Source organism: Alligator sinensis, unplaced genomic scaffold (genome assembly GCF_000455745.1).
Source record: "Alligator sinensis unplaced genomic scaffold, ASM45574v1 scaffold1181_1, whole genome shotgun sequence".
Classification (NCBI taxonomy): domain Eukaryota; kingdom Metazoa; phylum Chordata; order Crocodylia; family Alligatoridae; genus Alligator; species Alligator sinensis.
In genome coordinates, this window is record NW_005842945.1 from 161,118 (window position 1) to 171,800 (window position 10,683).

A 10,683-nucleotide genomic window follows, 5' to 3' on the forward strand; every position below is an offset into this window, starting at 1 on the left:
AGGTGTGGGTGTTGCCTGCTACGTGAAGGAGCAGTACACCTCCCTACAGGCCAATGTCAGCCCCAAAGAAGAACAGCTTGAAACCCTCTGGGTCAAGCTCTGCGGGAGGTGCAGCAAGAGAGACCTGACTGTAGGTGTATACTACAGGTCACCTAACCAAGGGGAGGAACTTGATCTAGCATTTCCCCGTGAACTAACAGAGGCTGTGCATGCACGGGACATGGTTGTCACGGGTGACGTCAACTACCCAGACATCTAGGAGGAATGCTCGGGCAGCTCGGATTGATTGTGATTCTTCCTGAACAGCACCAGAGTTTTTTTTGACTCAGGAGGTGCACAGGCCAACTAAAAGCAATGCAGTTCTTGACCTGGTCCTGGCCAAAGGGGATGACCTGGTGACCAACTTAAACATAGAGGGCAGCCTAGGCAATAGTGACCGTGAAATCATTACATTCACGGTCCATTGCAAGGCTGACAAAACAGATACCAAGCTAGAAGTCATAGACTTCAAAAATGCTAATTTTAATAAGATCAGGTCACTAGTAGAGAATGCCCTGAGAGACCAAGGACCACAGGTAAAGGGAGCACGAGAAGAATGGTCATTCCTTAAGGATACAATCCTTAAGGCTCAGAGAAAATCCATTCCCTTACAGAGAAAAAGTAGCAGAAGGCTCAAAAAACCTTCTTGGCTAAGCAGGGAAGTTGTAGCCCTCCTACAGAAAAAGAAAGAGGCGTACAAACAATGGAAGCTTGCGACAGCCTCTAGGGAAGACTACTCGACAATGGCCCGCACTTGTAGAAAACAGATTAGGCAAGCTAAAGCAGAAATCAAACTAAAACTAGCTACAAGAATCAAGGACAACAAGAAGTCCTTCTTTAGCTATGTAGGGAGTAAAAGGAAAACTAACGGGAGTGTGGGGCTGCTGCTCAATGCCTCAGGATACCTGGTCACTACCACTCAGGAAAAAATGGAACTCCTAAATGACTACTTTGCCTCGGTCTTTCACAAGACCAAGGGGAACAACATGCCAGGTAGGACACAGAACGAGCAGGGCAGGATTGACACCATTCCCACCATTGCCATAGAACTGGTGTATGATCAATTAAAGAAATTAGACATATATAAATCAGCAGGACCGGATGAACTCCACCCAAGAGTGCTACAAGAGTTGGCCGAAGTAATTGCAGAGCCCCTGGCAAAGGTCTTTAAAAAATCACGGGCCTCTGGAGAAATCCCAGAGGACTAGAAGAGGGCCCAATGTTGTGCCAATCTTCAAGACGCGGAAGCATGAAGACCCGGGAAACTACAAGCCAATTAGCTTGACTTCTATTCCAAGGAAAATCCTAGAAACATTCATCGAAGAAGCTATATGTAATGAACTTGCAGAAAGCATGATACTGAATGACAGCCAGCATGGCTTCATCACAGTCAGGTCTTGTCTGATCAACCTCATTTCTTTCTATGATCAGGTAACTTGTCACCTGGACAAGAGAAAAGTGGTTGACATCATATACCTCAACTTTCAGAAAGCCTTTGACCTGGTATCCCATGAGGTACTGATCAGAAAACTGGAAGATATCGGGCTCATCAAGTGGGTATGAAACCGGTTGCGGGGTAGGATGCAGAAAGTCCAAATGAATGGATCGGTGTCATCCTGGCGTGATGTGGGCAGTGGTGTACCCCAGGGGTTGGTACTTGGCCCAGTGCTGTTCAATATCTTCATCAACGACCTGGATGAGGGGGTGAAAAGCCCATTGGCCAAGTTTGCAGACGACACCAAGATATGGGGTTGTGCAGACACACCCAGAGATAGGTTGCAGATACAATCAGGCCTAGACAGGCTGGCATGTTGGGCAGAATGGAACCAGATGTGGCCCAGCCCAGCCTCCCAGCACTTAAAAAGCCCCACACTCACCGACTGCAGCAATCAGGGCCTCTGGGTGCTCATGGCAGAGCCCCCCATGCAGCACGGGGCAGTGGGGATCACCCACTTGGCCCCCACGTGACAGCTGCCCCATGGCATGAGTGCAGCATGGCTTGGCAGGGCACTGCACACTGTCTGGGAGCTGGGGCCACTGGGGCTGAGTTGTGCCAGGCTCTGGCTAACATGTGGAGCTGCCCCAGCTCCCAGGCAAATCAAACAGGGAGGTGGGGTATCGAACTTATTCAATTCCCAAGGCTCCTGTTCAATTCCCAAGCACCCTGTACAATTTGTCTGGGAGCTAGGGCAGCTCCATGTGTCAACCAGAGCCTGTCACCACTCAGCCCCACTAGCCCCAGCTCTGGGACAGTGCATGGTGCCCTGCCGAGCTGCACTGCACCCACACCATGGGGCAGCTGCACATGGAGGCCAGGTGGGGGGATGATCCCTGCTTCCCCCACTGCCCCGCGCTGCATGGGGGGCCTCTGCCACAAGCATCCAGAGGCCCCAGTTGCCCCTGCAGCCAGTGAGTGTGGGGCTTCTTTCTTTTTTTTTAAATGCCGAGAGGCTGGGGCCAGGCAGGGCCGAGCAGGGCAGCCATGGGGGCTTCTCCCACACTGGGTTGGGGGAGCTGTGGGGGCTCTGCCCTGCTGCTGCTTGCTCAGCCGGCTGGGGTGGGAGCAGGGAGAGGCATGATGCAGGCGCAGTTCACTCTGGGGTGCAGCAGGGCATAGCCTTCACTCTCAGCACTACCACGCCCGCATCAGCACTGGGAGTGGGGGCTCTGCCATGTCACTGCTTGCCAACTGGTACAGGGAGTGCAGGATGTGGGCGTGGCAGCACTGGGAGCAGGAACTCTGCCCTGCTGCCACTTACTCCCTTCCACCTGGAGGGATGCGCACCCACATCCCACCCCTCTCCTCCCCAGCTGAGCAAGCGGCATCAGGGCAGAGCTGCTGCTCCCAGTACCCCACCCTGTCCCCTTCCCTGTGTAATGAACCCCTTGGCCCGGCTGGACAGCTTGTCCCAACCCCAGCCTCAATCCCTCCCTCCTCCCCCGCCCTTCCCTCCCTCCTCCCCCTACCTCAACAGACTTACCAGCTGGAGACCACTGTCAGCTGCCTGTTTAGTCTATAGCCAAATCTCCAAATTGGCTGAATCTTTTTCTGAAACTATTCCAAATCGATTCAGATGCTTTGAATCGATTCGGAGCTTTTACTTGGTCTCCCAATTCGATTCAGATTTGGAGATTTGGCCCCCAAATCGAGCTGAATCTCCTTTGAATCAAATCAGCTACTGAAGCTTTGCACAGCCCTGATGACTATCTGCGTTCCTTGTGTGAAACTGGCTCAGAATGTCTGGGATGCTGAAAGCATCCTGGCATGTTTGGTAAATGGTCCATGCCTTAGACACTAGTTCTTCAGACCAGGCCAGAGTCAAGATACAATAGTAATACTGGACACACCATGGTCCTAGAAAGTCGCACAGTCCACCTTTCTAGTCAGGACCTGTCTAATCTAGGAGGTTCACAAAACCCAGTTAGACTGTAAAGTTCTATTGTAAAAGCTTAATTAATGGCACTGGCCGTGGAGGAGGTGGTGGTGGCGGTGCAAGGGGGTGAGGGAATGGGGTCAGGGCCACTGTGCCGGAGGGGGATGGACAGGCAGAGAGCAGCCCTGGACCCGAACCGCTATGGGGGTGAGAACAGGTTCGGGCCCAAATTAGCGGGGCGGGGCCAGATGAGGGGAATGAGGGCACAGGGCCAGATGCTGGGTTCCATCCCTGCTGCCCAACCCCCACCCCTTCCTGCAGGGCGTGAAAATGGAGCAGACAGACGGGAGAAGGAGAGCAAGGCCAGCACTGCTGGCCATGCCCTGCCTGCTCCCTGCAGGCAGTGGTGATGGGGTGGATGGAGATGGGGGGCCGGACTGGTGACAGGGTGGATGGAGGTGGGTGTGGGGCCAGGTGATGGAGCAGGGGGAAGTAAGGCCAGCAGATAGAGGTGGGGCTAGCCTGGCCCCGAAGTGAGGGAGAGGCAAGGAAGCAGGCCTAGCCCCAAAGGTGGGGGGAGCCGGAGCTGGACGCAGGCCTCTGTCCCCGGCTGCTCCTCCTCCCCCATGGCCATCATTCTTAACTGGCAATTGGATAGTTCTAATATAACTGGCACTTTCCAGTTGTGTGTCTGTCTGTCTGTAATGCTCCTGGCCAACTGCACATGCAGCGCCCAGAGCCTTATTGACAGAGAGACACACAGGTGAGGCAGAGGCAGTAGGGCCAAGGTGTGCTCTGCTGGGGGAAGGGGAGAGGTGTGGCGCATGGCCGTAGGGTGCTGTGCAGGGAGCGGGCATGGGGCATGCGGACAGTGCCCGCTGGCTGCAGCATGTGAGTGCAGGGCAGGGCAGGCCCACCACACCAGCTCCCCACAGAGCACCCTGGGCTACATGTCAGGCCCACCTACACAGGGATCAGCTGCCAGCTGCGGCTGTGGGGTGCACAGGGGCATGGCCCTCAGGCACATGGGGAGCCGGCACAGGGGGCCCATGGGCAGCATCCGCCAGCTGCACCATGTGGCTGCAGGGCGGGGCAGGGTGTGCCCCCCATGCCCGCTCCCTGTGCAGCACTCTGCAGCTGTGCCCACCCCTCTCTCCCCCCCGTGGGGTGTGACTGACAGCTGGGGCTATGAGAGGATGTGGCAGCAGGGTACTGTATGCAGAGGCAGCACTGGGGGTGGGAAAGGGAGGGTCATGGTGGCCCATCGCCGCCGCTGCTGGAAGGGCCTGGGGCTGAGGCTGCACCTGGTGGGGGTGGGCTGCACTCAGGTCAGGCCAGGATATGGGGCCAGGGGAGCCTGGCAGCTCCTTCAGGGCAGAGACAGGTGGCTCCCACCACTGCACGCACGGGGGGAACTGGGTGGATGGGTGGCATGTAGATGACTGGTTGTGAGGTATGTGGCTGTGTGGGTGGGTGGCATGCATGTGGGTGGGTGTGTGGCTGGGTGTGGCATGTGGCTGGGTGTGGGTGTGGCATGTGGCTGGGTGTGTGGCTGGCGTGTGGCTGGATGTGAGTGTGGCACGGGGCTGTGTGTGTGTGTGAGAGACATGTGGGTGGGTGTTTGTGGCTGGGTGGGTGTGGTGCGTGGGTTGGTGTGTGTGGGTGAGTGGGTGTCAGGTGTAGGGGGGCGCACGGGGCCAGACACAGAGTGGAGGGGAGGGTGTTGCGTGTGGCCAGCTGTGGAGTGGCAACAGCATGGGCGAGCTGGTGGTGGTGCTCCATCCCCACTGCCTGGCCATCATTCTTGACGGGCACTTTGTTAGTAACATCATAATTCTCACTTTATTTCTTTCTTTTTCCCCAATTTCAGTTCCAGCTCAACTAGCTTCTGTCCTGGGAATTGCTAGATCTAGATCCATCCCTTTATAGTGTTCATGAGCCTGCCATACCATCTATCATGCAAGATAAAGCATTCCATGTGAAAAAATGGGATGGTAAAATCCTACTGGAATTGAAGTGAGAAGCGAGTGTCAGCACAGGAGTAATACTTCAGAAATTAACTATTAGGCTCTTACCATGCTGATCAGGTTGTGGCTTCACCTGCTTTTCTCTTGCATCTGTCCTGCTGCTTGTGTCCTTGTCCTCAGGCTCCAGCCACTCCAAAAGATTCAGTAACCAGTGCAGTATAAAGATGATCAGAGTATATAGAACTCTGCTACCAGCACCCTGCTAAGAGACAGCATAGGTTTTAAAACCAGTCACCAGCTTTACAAGTTACTGTCAGGATTTTCAAAGGAGGCCATAGATCCCAGATCCTAGTTAGTTGGGTGTTTGCCTCCCTGTAACAATCCTAATATAGATCTCCACCTAACTCTCCAAAGAATACAGCCACGTAGATCTTGGACATAACGTAGATCTTAGATCCTGGTGAGCGCACAGAAGGAGAAACCATTGGAGACAGGTTAGGAAAACCACTCCACTCTGCTGTTCAGGTCAGTGCTAGAATAATAGCATTTCAAATACTAGAGAGGCAGCAGCTCCTGGGTGGCATTAATGCTACTACTAGCAGTGCAATGCTCAGAAACGCAACAGGGAACGAACCCCTGATGTTGCCATGAAAAATCTGACCCCATGCCCAGTTTTTTCTGCCCTTTCCTTCCTTCATTGCCTACATAAACTCCATATGATAGTGTGGTATGCCATATGCTACAGTCACTATTGTGGCTGCACTTTAATGTAGACCTCCCTGACTTGGCTTTATACTAGCTAGTTTGGGTCCCTCCCACAGGGTAGGCTACAGGACCCTGGAGCTGCAGTGTGAGTTGCAAATCCTGCCCTGGAAACAGGGTAAATTTTCAAATAGTTAACCCATGCTGAGTTCTGTGCTGCCCTGGCTGCTACTGGTACCTGAGCTAGCTACTTCAAAGCTAGCTGAGATAGGTCAACACTACAGTGCAGTCACAGTAGCAACAGCAACAGGACTTGCCCTTGGCTTCAGTATGGTATAGGATTGGGAACGTGCCCTACTTTTTCTCTTCACCATTGTGGCTGGCTGAGCATGCTTCACTGTTGCTTAGCACATCACATTTTGGGCATCATTTTTTATGGATGTTGACCCCTCCAGGCTGGTTTCTCTCAAGACTGGGAAGTGTCACTATATTTTCCTTTCTCATCCCTCCCCACTAAGTATTGCTCAGCTGCTAGACAAGCTAATGTTGACAAAAGTCTGAGTCTGGACCTGACCCCCCTCCTCCTCCCATAAATTGCAAAAATTAATTTTAGATGAATGCATGAATGAGTGAATGAATATGGTATCAAGCATACCCAGTCTACTGAGAAAGCAGCCTTGAGAAGAACTAACAAACCACCTACAACAAAGATAAGGAGCAAGCAGATATTTTGTCTCCCCTGTCTCAGGATGTTGTATATCAAAGTAACTCCTTACCATCGACCTTACCATCTGCATATCTAAGTCTTGCCATCCATCTACAAATCTAAGTCATGAGGTCTGTGACTAGAGTTAGCTCAACAGCAACAAGGTGATTGGTTAAACGGGTTGTCAGGGGCACTGCAGCAAAGTCTGTCTAAACTAAGTATAAAAGGACAGTGAAGACAAGGCCCTGACGATGTTGTATGCCATCCACATCAACTCAAGAGAAAACTACCAGCGTCCCTCCCATAAGATCGTCGTGTCCAGAGGCACTGTGACTGGCCATCATGACTGAACTTGAGCACCAGTAGATAGGCCTGTGTGTATGTGAGTATGAATGGTTTTAGATAAAGTATTGCTTTTCCCCACTTAATCTGTGTGTGTCACTCAGTAAAGATCTTGGTTGATGAAACCCTGTGTTGGTCTTTCATCCAACAGGAGCAAGCTATTTATAACAGGATAAAAAGTATTTTTTGCACCCAGGTGTTTTGGAGTGATTTTAATAGATTCATAAATGTAGGGTCAGAAGGGACCTTGTAGATCTTCTAGTCTGACCCCCTGCCCTGGGCAGGAGAGTTAACTGGGCTCAAATGACCCCAGCAAGGTAAACGTCAAGCCTCCTCTTAAAGTCCCCCAGGGTAGGAGCAAGCACCACTTCCCTTGGAAGTTGGTTCCAGATCCTAGCTGCCCTGACTGTGAAGTAGTGCCTTCAGATGTCTAGTCTGAACCTACTCTCTAACAACTTATGGCCGTTATTCCTTGTTACTCCGGGAGGCGATCGGGGGAACAAGGTCTCTCCCAAACCCTGCTAGTCCCCCCTGGTAAGTTTATAGACAGCTACCAGGTCCCCCCTCAGCCTTCTCTTGCAAAGGCTGAACAGGTTAAGGTCCCGTAGCCTCTCCTCATTGGGTCTGCTCCGCTGTCTCCAGATCATGTGAGTGGCCCTCCTTTGGACCCTCTCAATGCTGTCCACATCCCTCCTGAAGTGCGGCGCCCAGAACCGGACACAGTACTCCAACTGCGGCCTGACCAGTGTCACATAGAGGGGAAAGATCACCTCCTTGGACTTGCTTGTGATGCATCTATGGATGCACGACAAGGTACAGTTAGCCCTACTGACTGTGTCCTTGCATTGGCCGCCCATGTTCATCTTGGAGTCAATAATGACTCCAAGATCTCTTTCTGCCACCGTGCTTTCGAGAAGGGAGTTCCCCAGCCTATAGGTATGCTGCTGGTTCCTACTGCCCAAGTGCAGCACCCTGCACTTGTCAGTATTGAATCCCATCCTATTTTCATTTGCCCACCCCTGTAACCTGTCCAGGGCCCACTGTAATCTGTCCTTCCCTTCTAGCGTGCCCACCTCACCCCAAATCTTGGTGTTGTCTGTGAATTTAAATGGTGCTTTTCACCCTGTCGTCCAAGTCGCTAATAAAGAAATTGAACAGTGCGGGCCCAAGGACTAAGCCCTGGGGGACTCCACTGCCCACTTCCCTCCAGGTCAAATATGACCTGTCCACCACCACTCTCTGAGTACGACCCCTCAGCCAATTTGCAGTCCATCTGACTGTGTAGGCATCACTGCCACAGTCCCATAGGACTGTCATAGCTGGGTGAGTTAGCAGCTGCACTGGGTTTTTGCTTAAGCATGGGGAAAATGCATCTCAGAACAGCAAATGAAGTTTGCCATCATGACTGGAACACCCAGTCTCTAAAGATATTCTAAAAACTCTTCCTATTATCTCACAAAACGGAGGCCTTGCATTAATCAGGAATTGGTGTTTAGCACTCTTCACTTCCCTTTTACTGGGTCAAAATCAGCCCAGGTTGGGAGGGACCAGAAACCAAGATATAAGCATTGCTCTGGTACAAGATGTGATTTCTCATCCTAGGAAATAGGGAGCAGGATCATCAGGGAGAAAGACCAAAGTGGCTGTTGGGACTGCATTGCTGATCTCTGTCAGTGCTGGTGTTGGTCTCCTCAGGTCAGGGTTAGCAGGGAGCAGTTCTGCAGGTGGCTCCATGCTGAATGTCAGGGGCCTGTGGTCTCTGATGCTTCACACAGTCCACACCTCCCATAGCATCAAATGAACGTGAACAAAAACCAAAATGCCCAACTGGGAAAAAGAGTGGGAAAGCCACTGAGGGGGCCCAGGAACTGGGACAGGTTGTGGGGAGCAACTGCCCTTGAGTTCTCGAGTTCTCAGGAATGCTGCATCCACGGCAATGGCATCATTGTGCATTTTTACATGTTCTCCGGGAGGTGTGGGGGTGGGGGGGACTCTAATTAGTGAGCCACACTAATTAAAAGTGCCTGAGCGTCATGTGTATCAGTGTCCCGGCACTTAAAAATGGCAGTGGGTCACTTTGAACTAAAGCTTATAGAATGAGCTTTAGTTCAAAGCACCCTGCTGACATTTTTCAGCGGGTGGGTGTCGGAAGGAGTTGCTAATATACATGGCACTAGAGTCAGCTGGAACATGTCAGTTTAAGTGCTCCAGCAGACTCGATTAATCACATCTGCTCCAATGTGCTGGATTTTCAGTGCATCGGAGCAGGCTCCTTGCCTCCTAGGAGGCCATTGTTAGTATTTGAGTTTGTGAATGGTTCCTGTCTGTGCCCATCCCATGGCACTCTATTTTCATGGTTTCCAAGACTGAAATGAGTTCTCCTTCCCCTCCTGGCATGATTGCAGGGGCGTAGGCCAGTCCCTCCCTCCCTCTATTGCCAGTTACCAGGATGTCCCCCTTCTTGGCCATCTCTCAAAACTGAGAAGAAAAAGGCAGTTAGCAGTGTTAGCTGCAAGTCTGTTCATAGTATCTGATGAAGCAGGTTGTCACCTATGAAGTTTGTGTATTTTGAAATTAATTAGTCTCACAGGTGTCACCCTGCTCTACCTTCTGTCAAAAATGAGAGAAACAGAAAGAGTGCCGGCTCTGAATTATTTAGTTGGTCTAATGAACCAACTATCCAAAGAACATTGCTAGCCCTGAATTAGTATCATAAATGGAGTATGCTCAGGTTCCCCCACTTCAGACCTTTCTCCTCTCCTGTCAACCTACCTAAGCCCTCTTTGTTCATCCCCTGGCCTTGATCCCCACTTCCGGCTCTGAAAACATCCCATCTCCAGTTCTTTCCCCATATGACTTTATTAGGACCAACCAAGACTGTCCCAGCCAAACTTCACCATCTCCCACCATGGGCGACTGGTGCTTCCTGAGTCGGGCAGGCACTTGCCCCCCAGCGGACAGTCATAGATTTCATAGATTTCATAGACATCAGGGCTGGAAGGGACCTCGGAAGATCATCGAGTCCAGCCCCCCGCCCAAAGGGCAGGAAGTCAGCTGGGGTCATAGGATCCCAGCAAGATAAGCATCCAGTTTCATCTTGAAGGTGTTCAATGAAGGCGCTTGAACCACCTCCGGTGGCAGGCTGTTCCAGACCTTGGGGGCTCAGACAGTAAAGAAATTCTTCCTTATGTCCAGCCTGAAACGATCTTGAAGTAGTTTGTGACCATTCGACCTCGTCATCCCTTGGGGCGCTCTGGTGAACAAACGTTTCCCCAGATGCTGGTGGTCACCCCTGATAAACTTGTAGGTGGCCATCAGATCACCCCTGAGCCTGCGCTTTTCCAGGCTAAAGAGCCCCAGGGCTCTCAGCCTGTCATCGTAGGGTCTGCTTCCCTGACCTCTGATCATGCGCGTGGCTCTTCTCTGGACTCTCTCAAGCTTCTCCACATCCTTTTTGAATTGTGGAGCCCAAAACTGGACACAGTACTCCAGCTGCAGCCTCACTAAGGCCGAGTACAGGGGGAGAATGACGTCCCGGGATTTGCTTGAGAAG

The 10,683-nt window shown here is 52.0% G+C and overlaps 1 protein-coding gene across 1 annotated transcript in view; it reads right to left on the reverse strand.

The window, feature by feature from the left end:
- The window catches only part of LOC102379387, a 27,322-nt gene that overhangs the window by 15,115 nt on the left and 1,524 nt on the right, over positions 1-10,683 (reverse strand). Inside the window, exon 2 of the mRNA XM_025192560.1 lies at positions 5,489-5,642. Within this exon, the coding sequence (XP_025048345.1) occupies positions 5,489-5,642 (154 nt within the window). The remainder of the gene's footprint in view (positions 1-5,488; positions 5,643-10,683) is intronic.